Raw genomic sequence first — 16619 nt, forward strand, 5'->3', positions numbered from 1 at the left:
TTTCATCATTAATCCAGTGATTGAGTCACTTTCAACCTTTTAGTCCCCAGAATCAAGCCCATACTTATTCAATGACAAAACAAAAAGGCACATATTTAAGGAATTATGAGGAAAGTGACACTTGGGCTCAGTAGTCCTTAAAATGATCAATACTGAGGTATATCCAGGTTAAAGTAAAGTAGGACATTTCCTGAACTTTGTGTTTAAAACCCCCCAAAATGACAGAAACTTGATAAGTAGTTGCAGACTTAAGCAAACTGATCTGGGTTTCTTAAAGAGGACAAAGTCGAAACTTAAGTGTTTGTTTAAAGTCGCACCTCATTTCTCTGGTGAAACTCTGGCGACTTAAGAAAACAACACACTTCACGATCTGTAATCAATATGTCAGGCTCCTCAAGCACATACCTCTGTCATATAGTGATTGACTTCAAACTGCACTATCAGCAACTTCATGCACTCAGAAACACAACATACCTTTCTACTTGACTTAAAATAGGTGTCACATGAATCATATAAGACAACAAAGGTATGAATGTCAACTTCAAATTATTAATTATGAAGGTACCAGAAAGTCTGTAGTAAGAATTTGACTTTAATAAAACATAATTAGCTTTGGTAAACTGGGTTACTGCAATTTGTTTGGGTAAAATCCAAAATACTTGCTGCTCATATGACAAAAGGATTTAAAGGTTATTGTCTTGTGATGTGAAACTTTATGTTGCAGAAGAAAACAAAACAAAACAAGAAACTCTTAAGGTGTTTATTCACCACACATCTCAGCATACAACGTACTAAAAAAAATCCTGTGGAGGACAAAATATATTTTAAAAATGTAGTGTGGGATTCAAAAGTGCTCAAAACTCCTAGCCTTAGGGCTACAAACCTAAAATCTCTATTGGCTCAAAGAGTAATAAATATACATAAATTGTGATAGTGGCTAGACATTAAAGAAGCCCATAGCTACAGGTATGGACTATATTTAAAAATGTCTCTCTGCAGCTGTGATACCAGGGGATCCAAATGGTTTTTAACATTTTTTTTACAGTAAGTACAACATATTCCAGTTTGAATTGCAAACACAACTCAGAAATGCAAAGTAAAATCCACGTCCAAACAACAAACTAAAATGTGTAGTTTCCAGTAACATAAACCTGCAGAAGGACCTAAAACCATTTTTATTGAGTATCTTTTATATAATGTTCTTGTTTGTATCTACTTCATCAGCTAAAATAAAAAGAGAATACATCAGAATACACCAGAGCAACTAATACTGTAAGATGATTAATTTAATTGTATGACACTCACATATCACTTAAGGGCTGACTGTATTGAGGGTTCTTTGATCATAGCTCTTAACTGCCAACTGCTTTGTTGGAGCTGTCTCAGGGTGTCATTTTGAATTATAGATCAATTGTGTGCTTGTCATGCAAGCAGGTGTCTCTGGCTACATGTCAACAGGTGAGGCAAGAAGTATGAGGCGGTGCCGTCGTCAGGTATCAGCTCCAGGAACTCAGAAGGGCTCGTCTCCATGGCAACCACGACCAGTGTCTCTGTTGGCGTGGAAAATTAGTCACATGTTGTACAATGCAGGCTCCAAAACAACTGAGTTGACTCTGAGTTAATCTTTGACAACTTCTATGTCAATGCTCTGTAGACACAACACATTAAAAACAAAACTGCAGGCAGTGATTCAAGCTAAACGCTAACTCATTGGGTCATAATAGAGCGGTGAGAGTTTAAGTGAGGACTGTAGTCAGGATTTTAGAAATATTGAGGTCACGCACAATGCACCAAAAAGAAAAAAACCTTTTCATTAACAAGGTGCTATTAAAATATAAACAATTATGTCTCAAGATGTCTTTAATGTGATATTAACTACTAACAATCTATTATTTTATCTTTTTATTAAAGGCTAAAGGGCTAAATTAAGTTTCAAGGTGATTTTTTTTACCTCCCCAAAAAGATTAAAAGATCATAATCACCCAATTCATTCCTACCATGTGTACATTTTCAACACCCCTGGGCTAATAAATCACAGAGAATATTACGTCTGTGTCCTCACTACTAACAACAGCCCTGATTTCATTTACCTCCAGTGCTCTTGACCTTTCTGTTAGCATGTCCAGACCTGTCAACCTGCTTAATACTTAGGTCTGCCGCCAAAGGAGCCCATGTGAGATGACCCATAACAAGTGAGCGTCTGGACATAAACTGAAATGAAACTGAGGGCTTCTCTTAAAGGAGACAAACTATATTGTGGGATAAGTTTCTACCTTTAAGAGCAGCCAGTAGGATGCTGTTGTCTGCAGCAGCTCTTGTCCGGTTACAAAGCTCTGGGAGCAGCTTCTGCCACCATAACGCCTGCAGAGATTCAACAAGACAAACAGACAGTTTCATATTTGGTGAAAAACTGGATATAAACTTAGAAATTGGCTGTATAAATAAGCCATGAAGCCCATTGAGAGGAATGTAAACAGTTAACACACTTCACAGTTCAGGCTAACACTCAGTACACACCATGTATTTGTCTTGTAACTGGTGATTGGCGTAGGCTATGATGGCCTGAGGGCAACGGTCCAGCAGCTTTTCAATGCTGCAATCGTACTGCCCCCTTCTGGTGGTGCAGAGGAGGTGCAGGCTGAAGCCCCATAAGGTTTCGTCTGAGAGACGCTCCAACAGAGGTATGACAGAGCCCACAGACAGGGACGGACCACACAGCAGAGACTGTGAGAGAGAAGAAAGAATCTTATTAAAATCAAAGCAACTTGAAGGAAGATGATTGGTCAAACACACACAATGCACCTGCTTAAACTTGTGCAAGACAAAGAACAACAGGACAATTCTGTGTTGTTTCTCCCTCACGTGTGAACGCTGTGTTTCAAGCATGGCTGTAAATTTAAATTACGCAGATAGATTACCTGCAGTTTGTGTAACGCCTCCTGGTGTTGAGAGCTGGTAGTGTGAGCTGGACTGAGAACAGTGAGCCACGGGTACAGAGCACCGTAATGCGTGCACGAGTTGATCTGAAACACACACAAACATCCTCAGTAAGACACCTCAGTAGAGTGATATACAAGATTTGATTTCTTAACATCACGTTAATTACACACGACAATTTTTGTCACCTCATGCATTTCTAAACTTGTTCTGGGTGTTTCATGTGAGGGTGAAATGTTTTGTACAGGTGGATATAAATGCACCACCGTACCAGATCGTCTGCGCTCTTCAATGACCTGCGTGTTGGACGTCTGTGTGGAGGGTTGGTGTGTGTATCTGAGTTTGTCTGTGTCAGTCGGTCGATGTAGACAGAAGACACTCGGAAAAGAAGCTCCTGGATGACAGCTTCCTGTGACGAGGCCATGAGCATCCCCTCCCAGAAATCCACCTGTAAGCAATTCTCACAGCCCAGCTCCTACAAACACACACACACACACATATTTATATTGCTTCTTTTTACGAGAACTTCCATTGTCCATTGGCGATTGATCAAAATGAACAAAACTTGTGTAAATTTCGATTAATACAGCTAACTAATATAACAAATGAGTTACCTTGAATATATGGTCGGCCTGCTCCAGCTGAACTTTGTTGTTCTCATGCAGCGCCACCATGCCGGCCACCAGCAGTCCTGGCTGGGATTTTGCCAGCTGCTGACTCAGCGCTGTGGTTTGCACGCGTGTGTGCTGGCCTCCACCTCCACCGTGCAGCAGCAGCCTCGGCTCCTCGATGAACCCGTAAACCAGCAGCATCTAAACACACACCCAGAGAAAGCAGCATATTTTTTTTAACATTTTAAACACTGGTTTCTGATTTTAGAGGTTATGTTCACAATTATTGACACATTTGTGCTTGACTACCTCACTAACTCAACAATGTATGTATTAAACTAATTCATTTAACCATTTAACTGCTTAATAACTATTTAAGAGTTTCTTTGCAAAGGAGATGTAGTCAAATATACAATCTACATGCTAACATTGCTAACAGCAGAAACCTTAGGAGCACGACTGTAGTCTGTTGCATTTTTGAAAGCACTTCACAACACCTGTAAACCCAAGTGTGCTGCATGCAGATGTCAGTGGATTGAGAAACACATGGAACAGAAATAATACTGTTTCTAATCCCTTCTGTTCCACCTCTCCATGTGAACGTGGTGCCTGTTTACAGAGCTTCACTAGTTTGTTACATATCACAACCTCTGGAATTTACACTACATTGTTAATTTCTCAAAGAACTTCAGTACAAAGTAAGTTTTTTTTGTTCAAGAGAGAAAAAGAAAATTAAATAAACAGAAACACCACATCCCCTCTCCCCTCTAACCTCAGTGTGTCTCTCCATCAGCTGCGCGTACTGTGGCAGGTCGTCCAAGCGTAGCAGCATGGTTGCCATGGTGATTGTCAGTGGCACCGACACGCCAGCGCTGTCCTCCAGATGTCGCAAGATTTGCAGCGTCCGTGCAGGACTGACGTTCGTCATGGATGGGCTGGCGCACACGCTGACGAGCTGTGAGGGCTCTGATTGGCTGAAAATGTCTATGACCTCATCAGCTGCTTCCTAAAGAGGGAGATTTTGTTTCCATTTAATTGTTTTATTTTGGCTCTCAAATTTTTATGACAAAAGCTGATAAAATACTAAGAAATTACGTAGTTATTGTGATCTTTCCAGTGTTTCCAATGGCAACATATTTCAAAGTAGTTACTATAAAAATTCAGTTGGATTCATGTGAAGTGTGAAGCTTTTATTTACGACTATTTTCAAGTACCTGACTGAGGATCTGCTCTGTTTCTTCTAACAGGTAATGCTTCAGGTAAAATAAGAAGCCGGCGCCGTAGGAATGGGGGCTGCTGGGAAGGGGGCGGTTCCTGACCATGACCTCTGTGACTGACAGACCAGACATCCTGTAGTAAGGTAGAGCCAAGTGACAGTCCTTCTGGCTGCTCCTTATAGACAGAAAACAGAAAGGAATTAGTCCTGAAGCAATTCATGAACACTTTTAATCTCCAGAAAATAATTTATTAACTAAAAATAGTAAACATTCAACTGCTTGCTTCTTAAATGTGAGGATTTGCTGTCTCTCTTTGTTTTAAATCAATGTTAATAGAATATTTCTAGGCTTTTGATCACTGTTCAGACTCAACAAGCAATATGAAGACATCACATCTAGGTCATTTTTAACATTAAGATAAATTGTTCATATAATAATTAATTTTAAGGAATAAACAACAATCCTTAGCAGACCACATGCAAAGCTCTGAATGTTGCCTATAAGCTCATGAGTCTGCTTTTTCAGTAATTATAAAGGATTTAAATCATTTAATTTAAGATTATTAGATTTATTTATGAAACTATAATATACTATAATATGTTCAATATGATCAAATCCTGGACTTATTCCCATTCTTGCACCTGGTGTTTTCACAGTCCATCAACCATTTAATAAGATGGGGACAGGAGTTTATTGTCTGACATGAAGAAATACTACAAAATATGAACTAAACATAGATACCCACAAACACACAATCTATACATACAGTTACATTTAAAAGGTTTGTCCCCTAAATTTGCAAATTTGAAAGTGTAGCATCAGTTTAAGTGACATATTACAGTGAGTATGCATAGATTATGAGATGGTTTATACATTTCTAAATGGGTTTTAAGTGATGTGTGTCCTTTAGTGTAAGTGTGTGTGTGTGTGTGTGTGTGTGTGTGTGTGTGTGTGTGTGTGTGTGTGTGTGTGTGTGTGTGTGTGTGTGTGTGTGTGTGTTGTGTTACCTGCTGAAACAGTCTCCCAGCTGAGCACAGTTCTCCCTTAACGCCTTCTCCAGTTCTTGTCTGTCTGTCTGCGCAGCTGTCTGTCTCTCAGGCTGTCTGTCTGTATCTGTCTGCAGAGACACCGCTGGGACGCCCTCGCTGTTCTGCTGCTGTTCAGATGGCTGCAGTAAGGAGGCGCGGAGGAGGAGGTGAGCTTCACTGAAGAGGTGCCGCAGACTTTGGGCCTGTGGGTTGGTCTCTGCGTAACGCTGGCTGTATTCAACCTGACAAACAGGGAAAGAACGTACGTGTTCATACACACAAACACATCTGCACCGCAAAAACTTTCATTAAAAGTGTCTGTAACTGAGTCCTAAAAAAATAAGGCTGCAACTAGCCATACTTTTAATGATCAATTATTCAGTTAATAATTCTGTCTATGAAAGGTGCCAACTTCTAATTGCTTTTTCACAAAATGCAAAAATATTCAATTACGATTTTATAAACAAAGAAAAGCAGCAAACTGTCACATCTGAGGAGATGAATTTCACAATGCTGGGCATTTAAATTCCATTTACAACAATTAATGGATTTTAATGGACAAAGATGTTGGAAAATAGTCAACTTACTGAATGATTAATAATTTTAAATTTTTCTTAACACAAGTAAGAATGTAGTAGAATTATTTTAATCTGATTTCAGTAGAAATCAAATAGGAAAACATGATAATAATATATAATAATTTCAGAAAACAGTAATTTTACTGTTTTAAGAAAATGTACTTAATTGACTTGAAGATGACATATTTTCATAGTGCATTAATTTCATGCATATTTCCTGCCACATTATTTTTACAGTGCAGTGTTCGTTGAATTATTCTACTTTACTCTATTACTTCAGTTTTTTTGCTTTTTTTTAATTAAATAAATGTACTATGTTTTTTTGGGGGGAGAACTGGTTGTATATGTTTTTTCTTTCGTGATTATTATTCACAATTATGTTAAGAAATGCACAAATACATTCAGATAGATTGAGCCTTGTTTGAGTCATTGGTAAGACATTAAATACAATTATCACGTCTGTTACCATCTCTTGGTAGAGAGTGATGGGGGAGACGGTGTCGACCACATAGAGGTTCCATCCATGTCCGGCTGTGCTGGTCTCTTTGGGAGATGAGACTGTCCACTTCCTGCTCCTGAGGTCAGAGGTTACACAGACAGGTAACAGTAAGTATAATCATACACTTTGGGCTCTGATGTGTACTTAGCTAATATTCAAACCTGAAAATGCTGGTAATACCTGGAAATCCTTAAATAACTTACATCAATTTGGAAGAACAATGAGTAAAAATGTAGTTAACCCCTGTCAGACTCACCCACATATCAATGATTTGGCACAGACATTGGGATCCAGCCATTTATCCAGAAATCCTTGAATTTTAAAGTTACATTAAAGCTATAGGAGACTAATGACGTTCCCGTTTACTCCTAAAAATGTCTAGGAAAAGTGATTCTGTTGTTCTTTATCTTTTGTTCCTACCATGAACATATTTTCAAATATGATTTGATCTGGTTGTCCTTATTGCTGTATCTCTGTAGGACACTGATGATACACTGAAGACATACAAAGACATACACAAACTGTATACTCACCATCGCTTAACAGGTTTTAAATGAACCAAAAGGAGAAAATGTTACAGCTCAAGTTGTACATGCGTTAGAAACTATAAGAAGACAGTTGTTCACTATATAATGGATAATATCTGCATTACCATCATAATCCCAGTAAAGAACAACCTTTTGAGTATAGTTGCTATAAAATACATCAACTAAAATGGTAGTAGACTATACATAACTAGACAAACAGTTAGTGTACTGTTAGTGAACAGGTTAACACTGTAATAACGTAACCTTGGGCTTCTGTGTTGTGTGTTTATGCTTGTGTGTTTGTGTGGGTGTATGGTCATCATGGTAGCTGGTTCCTCAAATCTGTGGTTTCGTTGTTTTTTTTGAATACACAACAGTCAGATACCTAAACATGCTTGTGTCATTTATTATGTGCGTTCACTTTTAAAAACAAGTTAGCAGGATAAGTGCACAGAGCAAAATCCAAAACGGCTTTTTTTAAAATTTCACTCCAAACGTGATTAGTTTGTGAACAAGGAGGCACACACACACACACACACACTGAGGGGGTAGTTAGGCTGGTTATGGTTGGCTAGTTTTAGGGACTAAAACAGGAAGTGTTGTCACTTTTAGACCAAGCTGCAAAGTCTAACAGAAATGTTGATCACTGAAGCTGTTTTAGGGCCTATGTGGATGTTTTAATATAATATGTCGCCATATAGTTTCTAAGCCTCTTCACAGGAGGTATAACCTTCATTAGTAAGGGTTTTATGATGAGATGTCAAGACCTTTAACATCAGAAAAGGTTATTGAAAGCCATAAAAGAGCTGTATCTCAGAAAACTTCTGGGGGCATTTGTGGAGTGTGGATCCTTTCAATTTAAATTACCTTAATTGGCAGAGAAAGATTTGGCTGCTTTCAAATATAATCAAAATGTATTTAAATTTTAGTTGGCAATAGATTTGCAATATTTACACATTATCATTATACATGTAATTCTTAGATGGCTTGTCCCTCCTTATATGCTGCAGTTATATAAAAAACCTGTGCACTTTAATTATATTAGTGGCACCAATGTACATAAATCCATGATTAACTTAGAAATGATGAAAATGCCTCAGTTTCTTATTTGATGGAATTGACTGAATATGAATGATTTATATTGTTGCAGGACAGTTCAGAGAGGGATTTCTATTTGGGGTTTTTGTCTGCGCTACAGCTACATTCAGATGTTCAACTACATTTTCTTCCGACATGTTTTTAAAAAGTAGTACCTTAATTATCTTGACATGTTGAACTTGTGTTCATTTTTCATAGGGAAAGGAAAAACGTTCTACACCGATATTCCAGGTCAGGCTAATTACCACTGTTAATTAACTGGCTAGCAATACTGGTTTCATTGACTATGGTCCCATGCACACTAATACTATTATTCTGAATATGACAATATCCAAATGTGATACCATATAGGAATATTCATTTTCATTAGCCATGTAAACAGCTTGGAAGGAATATTGTGTTTTTCAGAATAAGGGCAAACACAGGAGTATTTTGTGCATGTAAATGTAGTCAGTGATGAATGCAACAATACAAATAATCTGCTTCAATGGAAGCTGAGAGAAAAAAAGCTTTTTGTTTTGTAACATTAGAGGACAAATAGTGCCCAAAACGTCAAGATATTCCTTTAAAATAAAGGTAACTCTAATGATTCGGTTAATAATCATCTGCTAAAGTGAGTGTTTTGAGGGTCCTGGCATTGCAGCTCGGGCTGGAAGTGACAACTGACACTGTTGGGGGGGTTGGGGTTTGTCTTACAGGAAGGGGCGTGATAGAAGGCTCTCCAGAGCCGGCGTGGTAGCGGGATCGATTCCTACCGCCAGGAAAATACCAGTCAGCATGGTGTGTTCTTTCAACTCGCTAAAATACACAATACACAGTAAACAGGTTTATAAATGCATGTATACACACACACACACACACACACACACACACACACACACACACACACACACACACACACACACACACACACACACACACACACACACACACACACACACACACACACACACACACACACACACACACACACACCAGATCATGGTCACTTTCGGGGACCTAACATACACTCACATTCATTTTCTCGAATCTTAACAACTGACCCAAAAATCAATTTCGCAACTGGGGATATGACTTTTGTCCCCAATTGCACAATCAATTTGTCCCCAGTTAACTGGTCCAAAGTCTCAAATTTGTCCCCAAAAGTAGCCTATGACAGAGTGCACACACACACACACACACACACACACACACACACACACACACACACACACACACACACACACACACACACACACACACACACACACACACACACACTCTCAGGCACACACTCACGCGTACACACGCATGCACGCACGCATGCACGCACCACACACACACCGCCAGGTTTCTTAAATCTCTCTTCAGTATATTCCTGTACCCACAGGGAGGTATCTGTCTATCTGACATATCCAATGCTTGTTTAAAAACTGAAAGGTTAGATCAATATAGTATCATAGTCATGTGTGTGTTCATGTGTTAGCGCGTGTGTGTACTGCTTGTGTGTGTGTGTAACATACTGGCTCCTGCGCTGATTGTTGCGTTCGGTCTCCTCTGGTGTCTCTGCATCGGCGGCGGAGAGCAGCACCACATGGCGGCCGAAGACACACACTGAACGCAGGCCAATGAACAGCTGCATCCTGAGCGCACACACCTCGAGGCTGGAGGGCGGACAGGCCTTCACACACACACACACACACACACACACACACACACACACACACACACACACACACACACACACACACACACACACACACACACACACACACTTTAAGATAGTTGTGTCTACCAAACAAGGTCTCAAAATATTCATAAAGTAAAGTAGGACTTCTGGTTTGGTAGTGTGGGGTTAAAAGTCAGGAATTCGTTGTCGGGCTCATACCCTCATGGTGGAATCGATGTAAGGGTCTTCAATCCTGGCAGCTACTGCAGCACAGCGCACCGTAAAGCACTGCAAAGCACTCCTACAGTAACACACAAACAGAGATAAATACACACTTGCATGCTTGCGTGTGTGTATTACAAACAGAAACTATATGGTTGAGTGATAGTTCAGTATCTGACCTGCAGCAGAATCAAATCATGGTGATATAATCATCTCATGTTGTCTTTCTACAAAATTCTGTGGTCCAATTTAATGATTACAACCAATTTTTTATTAAAAAAAAGCAAAAAAACAATTTAACTATGCAATCCATAACAGTGAAGCAGAGTTCATACAGTTGAATTATGATACTATATTCAAAAATATCCTTATTAATAATGTGATATTGATTTTAACCATACATCCCAGCTCTACCGGAGTATTAAGGAAACACTTAAAGACTGGCTCAGGTTAGCATTTAGTTTAAATTCTATTTACTTGCAAATGCAGTTCATCTTTAGTCACTTAGTCCATTACTGAGTCTGATATATTTGAAGTAATCAGGACCACAGACATACTTGGTTATGACGTGTAGCAGATGGTCTGTTAGCACCGCCTCCAGGACCTTCTCTGGATACTGATAGGCTGAGATGAGCTCGACTCCACCCTTCAGACTGTATAGGTATCCGGCGGTGGGAAGAGAGAAGAAGCAGAAGATGCATGCTGGTTCATCAGCAGTCACTGACTGGTTACCTGGACAGAGAGACAGAGACAGAAATGATGTTTGGAATAGATTTGTTTTTCACAGCTTTAGGTTAACTCTCAAGGTCTTCATCAGCAGATATGTAAGCAGACACACATGCACACTCATATTAAACCACACAGATACTAAAATGATCAATACAGGCTTATATATAACTTCATTTTCAAATTTTTGGAAATTGTAGGAACACTGCAAAGAAATCTCCACCATAAGAGATTTGTCCATTACTAGACAAATTGTGCTGATTCTGCATTGACACTCTTTCTGTCACACTGTATGCCCATCATACTGTATACTGTACTGACTGGTGAACAGTGGGTGGAGCTGTAGAGAGTGAAGTTGTGTCTCATCCACACTGCAGCCCTGGAAGTAGTCTGGAGTAAAACGCCTGCAGGAAAGAAATCACACAGCTTCAATATATCTCACTCAGTAATAATAGCCTGATTCCGAAAGCTACTACTTAACAAAAATACACACACACCTGAAGAGCACATAGGACAGCGTGTATTGTGCCCTGTCCTCCAGCCCGGTCTTTTCTATGCTGACAGGGATGTCGCAGTCTTTAGCTCGGTCACCGAGCAACTCTCCATGTTTTGGAAGGAGCAGAAAGTCAGCCTGGTCTTCTAGATAATCTGTTACACACATAGAGAGACATGAGAGATTTATCACCTAATAAACACATGCATGTGGACTCTGAGAGGGTGTTTGAGCCGCTCTTCTTTATTTCAGCACCTCTTTCCAAAAAAGGCAGCACTGAAAGACAGTCCCATAAAATGTATAACTGTGCACATTTCCTTATTACATTTCCAGCACTTATTATCCAGGGTAGGGCCCATTTTGAAGAGTTTAAGGGGTGTCAAATTTCTACATAGCTGTTGTAATGTAACATACACCCATAAGTGGCAGCCACTAGAGTATCTCTGCAGTCTGTGAGTGAAGAAGTAGTTAGGTAGACTGACAGTCTAATCTCAGCTCAACCAGCCTCAAAACATCCTTTCAGAAATCTGAGTGATGTCACTAATTAACTAAATACAACCCAACAAGCGATGAGATGAAATACATAACGAAATTCTGATGACATTTTGTGTGTGTTGTTACCACTTTTATGTGGGTCTGATGATTCATCCTGGCTTTTAGGTTCAGTGGATGCATCTAGTTTCAGCACCAGCACCTCCAGCTCTGCCTGCACCGCCACGTATCCTCCACACAGCGCAACCTAGGGGACACATGAGCTGTTAGAATAACCAAGGCCAAAGATATGAAAACTGCAAATGCTTATGCAATCTTTTGTTTGAGTAGTTGTCCAGAAGGTTTTGGGATTTTTCCTCTACCTATCACTTATTCTCATGACCGACAAACTGGCGCTGGAATAGGGTGTTATAGTAATATAAGTGGTAACACCTAATCCAGGTATTACTATTATTATAGCTTTTGCTTTTGTTTTGTTGGTGATAAACTCAGTAGACACTTTGCAAAATAAGTCTAGGAGACTAAACCTGGCTCTAATGCAGTGCTGTCTATTTGAATGTTAGTAGGCATATTGGATGTAAAGACGAAGTAGAACTTGAAAATACCTGTTTAGGTTTCATTCCTGGCAGATGCAGGATGACGGAGCGCTCAAAGTCCAAAAAGGAAATATTCTGGTTTGAACTTGAGGTCTGACCTAAAAGTAAGAAGAGAGTCAGATTAGTCGAAACAGGAAGCACAAAAGTCTGTTAGATCAAACTTTTTGTTTCATTGCAGGCCTTTACTTCCCTCACCACTTGTCCTTTAGTATATGCATCATTCATGAGCAGGTTAGTCTCTTTTAAGGTGTGTAAAAAGTCACCAATGAAAAGTGATGAGAATAAAATGACATCTGCAGGTGCACATCATGGTGTGTAATCTCAGTGCACTAATAATTGAGACCATTTTCTATGTGAGGATTAAGTTGATACAAAAAGCCTACAAATAATGTGTTCACATGTTCATATTTATGTGTTAGTTGACTTGATTTACCTTGACTCTGACTGGAGCTCTGCTGAGTATTGGTCCCCAAGCTCTGAAGATTCTGCTGACTCTGATTCTGCAGTTTTTCCAGAAAAAGAAACGTTCCTCCAATAAATGTACTGTGTCAATGAGATTCCACTTATTCATCACAGCAGGTAATATATAATGAACACAGAATATGTTAAAAAGACAGTGTTTCATATTTGAACTTTTCTTAAACCTTAAAGATGCAATAAAAATGGAGACAATCAAATCAAACTGCTTAATCTCCTTAAATGTTAATTGGTTTACAGTTAAAAGAGATCCCTGATTGTGTTATTTACCCCTCCAACAAGTATTACATCTTATTAAACAAGAAAATGCCAATGTGTCATAAAAAGGAGTTAATTTACATTAAAGCCACAGAGTAGTTAAACACCCAGCTGAGCATTTGGATTCTTACCAGGTTCTGCTGGTTCGGTCTCCTCAAAGCAAACAGAACCAGCGTCTTGTGGCAGCCGACCAAAAGGTCACCTGTTACCGGGCAACACGCCACGGCGACAGGGCGCTCTGACATAGGGATCTCAATGATCTCCATCTGTACTCCGCCCCGTTGAGACGCCCCACGCAGCAGGTGACCCAACAAGCGCACCCCGACACGGGCCTTCTCCTCAGCCTAAAGGGAGGGCAAGAAATAATCAATGAACTTTATTTATACAGCACAATTCATGCATGAAATACAACACAATGTACTTAAACATAAACACTGATTATTAACACATCAGTTTTCTAGTTCTGGATCATCTTTAGGGGATAATATGGTGAAAAAGCTTGTCTGTGTGTACCTGGTACCGCCAGTTGGTGTAGGCTCTCAAGTAGGTGGCGCTGTTCTTTTCCTCAATGGTCACCAAATAGTCTCCTAGATGAGAGGGAGGAGAGAAGAAGAAGAAGTAAAGACAACCACAATGTAGAAGTGGTCTCTTTCTCTTTCCCCTTTCCATGTTAGGCTGTAACCACTACTGCTAATGTTTCTTGGATAAAGAATAAAGGATTCAAAATAGTCTCCTACACTTGAAAAACAGTCTTTATGAAGAGAGGCTGGCAAAGGAAGAAGAAAGTGTTTTTACCTATTGTGCTGTTTTGAATGCTCCTCACAGTGCCCATGGTGGCAAAGCGACAGATGAGAGGGCAGCCCTCCACCTCCAGATTGTAGGCCTCCACCTTGGTTTACCACAACAACACAACAAATGTATACATGTGAAAAATGTTTTTACTGAAGGTCATAAAAAGTAGATTCATACACCTCAACAGAGCATCAAAATATAGTGATGACCTTGATGTATTATTTTAAAGAAAATTAAGAATTTTGTTTCTCGTCAATTAAATACGAAACAAGCATCTAAATACTCACAATCTGCTTTAACCCCAATATTTGCTGTTTGAGGCTATATTTATGTGTGTATATATAATATCTAGTGAGACTGCAATAAAAGTACATTTACAAAAAACTGACTGAAGTCACAATTTATTGAAGTGGACTGGAACAACTGGAAACAAGTTATTTCCTAACAAAGAAAAAAGAAAAATATGCAGATTTTAAGGTAACCTTGCATCCTCCAGTGGCCACGACGAACAGCACTCCACCTCCACAGCAGACCAGTCGAGGCTCCTGCTCCACCTGAGTCACAGAGAGGGGAAAACAGTTACTCAAAATGATCTCCTGGGATTATTAATTACATAATGAAACAGACAAACAGGCTTATATGATCAAGGCTCCACTGACCTGTAGTATCTGCTGTGAGCAGAAAGGGTGGCAGTTGTAGACATGCACCATGTTTGATCTACTACTGGAGCTAATTTAATGGACTGAAGTGTGGAAATGCTTGTTAGCCTTCAATTGCTGGTTTCTCTTCTTTTGATGGTGCTATGATGGCGAGAAATCCATTTACTCCACCACTTCATCTGAGATTCTTGGAGGCTTCATCCAGCAGGATACTGACCAACCTGCAGGAAATGAGTTTTAAAAAGCACACATATATCATTTGTATGTCATCTAACTATTTTCATACATACAGTATACAGTATTGTGCAAAAGTTTTAGAGGTTTTGCTCGCTGTAATAATTCCTCTGCCTATGTGTACAATAGGCAAGAGAAAACAAATAAATATGTAAATAAAGAAAAAGACAAAAGGTTGAGCGGGTAACGCTAAATAAGTAGCTTCAAAAAGCAACAAAATAAGTTTAAATTGGGGGTAGGGGGAGGCAGATCTGATGATATCAAGTCAAAGCTCACATCCAATACATTCATAAACCTATAGGATATGTTTTTTAAAGTCTTAAAACAACAGTCAGGAGCCCATACGAGCACTGAAAGAGGTTTTTCCTCGCTGTAATCATTCTTTCTGTTCATCCTGGCTATTAAAAGATCCCCTTTAAATGTGCTTTCAATGTCAGTGATGGGGGCCAACATCTACAGTGTCCACACGTGGATATCTACCACATTCACAGTCTTTTTATTATCAAATTACTCGGACAAAGAATGCGGGACTTTGGCCCTAAAGAGGCTGTAACACTGAAAGATATCTACTAATTTGACTCACTTGGACAAGCTTTATATTGGCTTCATGAACTTTTAATTTTGCACAGAAGGATGCTTGTGGATTTTGTCCCCCATCACTTACACTATAAATGTATTATGAAGGCATCTTTTTAGGGTCAGTATGAACAGGAGGATTATGGCAAGAAAACCTCTATTTTTATGTTCATCTGAGCCTATGACTATTCTTTTTCTTTTTAAGAACAGACTCTAAAAATTGTGAATCTGCCCTTTAATATCACCTCATTCTCGCTATCGAGGTATGCAGTCAAAACAACCACACTATTTCATTTTGTCTCATTTATAAAGCATCCAAATAAGACCAAAAGACAGCAACACAGGTTTTAAAAAAACAAACAAAAACACCAGTTAATGTTAAATGTAAGCTTTGCCTGTATGTGTGCAGTCCATCAGCAGCTAAAACAGGACAATGGGTGTGTGTGAGTCTATAATCGATATCACATGCTGCAGTCTTGTGAGCAGCAGCGGGTCTAAGTTATCATGCAGCTCACATTAACACACTTCATCAACTATTTAGATACAATCTAGTTCAAAGATGAAGTCGGAGGGTATTTAGAATAAAAGATTCATGAGTAAAATACCTGCTTTTTGCTGTCAGGTCTTCTGTTTCTTCCCCTCTTCCTACTTGAACACTGCCTTAGCTGCTGCTGCACTGACGTTAGTTTCTATATTTCATGCTTCAAAGCAGGAAGTTAGGAGTCGACCACAACAACAGTGCGCCCTCCCCCTCTTCATTATCATTGGCTGATATTCCTGCCTGTAACACGTCAGCTGTTTCCATTGGCTGTGGAGGGTGGACCTGTATGTTAGAGAAGGCAGAAATATTGATACACACCTTTGATTCAGTATATTTGTCAGTCTATATAAAGTGTTTAAGCATGATGAGGTGTGAAGTAACAAAGTATTTACATCTTCACTCTGTGAATG

The 16619-nt window shown here is 39.3% G+C and overlaps 2 protein-coding genes across 3 annotated transcripts in view; both read right to left on the reverse strand.

Moving 5' to 3' along the window:
- Positions 1–16619, reverse strand: part of ttc14 (tetratricopeptide repeat domain 14) — a 103593-nt gene that overhangs the window by 48701 nt on the left and 38273 nt on the right. The window lies entirely within an intron of this gene.
- On the reverse strand, positions 747–16346 carry hps3 (HPS3 biogenesis of lysosomal organelles complex 2 subunit 1). Of its 2 annotated transcripts, XM_062424762.1 has the most exons (25): positions 16274–16346; positions 14859–15079; positions 14682–14753; positions 14203–14296; positions 13921–13994; positions 13539–13751; positions 13106–13172; positions 12682–12770; positions 12206–12323; positions 11589–11739; positions 11413–11495; positions 10923–11097; positions 10363–10444; positions 9998–10155; positions 9192–9293; positions 6838–6946; positions 5773–6035; positions 4763–4940; positions 4321–4554; positions 3552–3749; positions 3209–3412; positions 2919–3023; positions 2518–2724; positions 2274–2361; positions 747–1550 (listed from the first exon to the last, which is right to left on the reverse strand). In XM_062424762.1, the coding sequence occupies exons 2-25, from the start codon at positions 14907–14909 to the stop codon at positions 1423–1425; spliced, it is 3243 nt and encodes a 1080-aa protein (XP_062280746.1). In that variant the 5' UTR covers positions 14910–15079; positions 16274–16346; the 3' UTR covers positions 747–1422. The 2 variants fall into 2 exon arrangements, with proteins under 2 accessions (XP_062280746.1, XP_062280745.1); XM_062424761.1 differs by lacking the exon at positions 9192–9293.

The sequence above is a fragment of the Scomber scombrus genome, chromosome 8, assembly GCF_963691925.1.
Source record: "Scomber scombrus chromosome 8, fScoSco1.1, whole genome shotgun sequence".
Taxonomy (NCBI): Eukaryota; Metazoa; Chordata; class Actinopteri; order Scombriformes; family Scombridae; genus Scomber; species Scomber scombrus.

Coding starts and splice junctions, on each gene's coding strand:
- hps3 (XM_062424762.1), bottom strand. CDS start 14,909: ATGGTGCATGTCTACAACTGCCACCCTTTCTGCTCACAGCAGATACTA. Junction 12,324..12,681: donor CAGGAATGAAACCTAAACAG/GTATTTTCAAGT, acceptor TGTGTCCCCTAG/GTTGCGCTGTGTGGAGGATA. Junction 3,750..4,320: donor TGATGGAGAGACACACTGAG/GTTAGAGGGGAG, acceptor GTGTGTGTTTAG/ATGCTGCTGGTTTACGGGTT.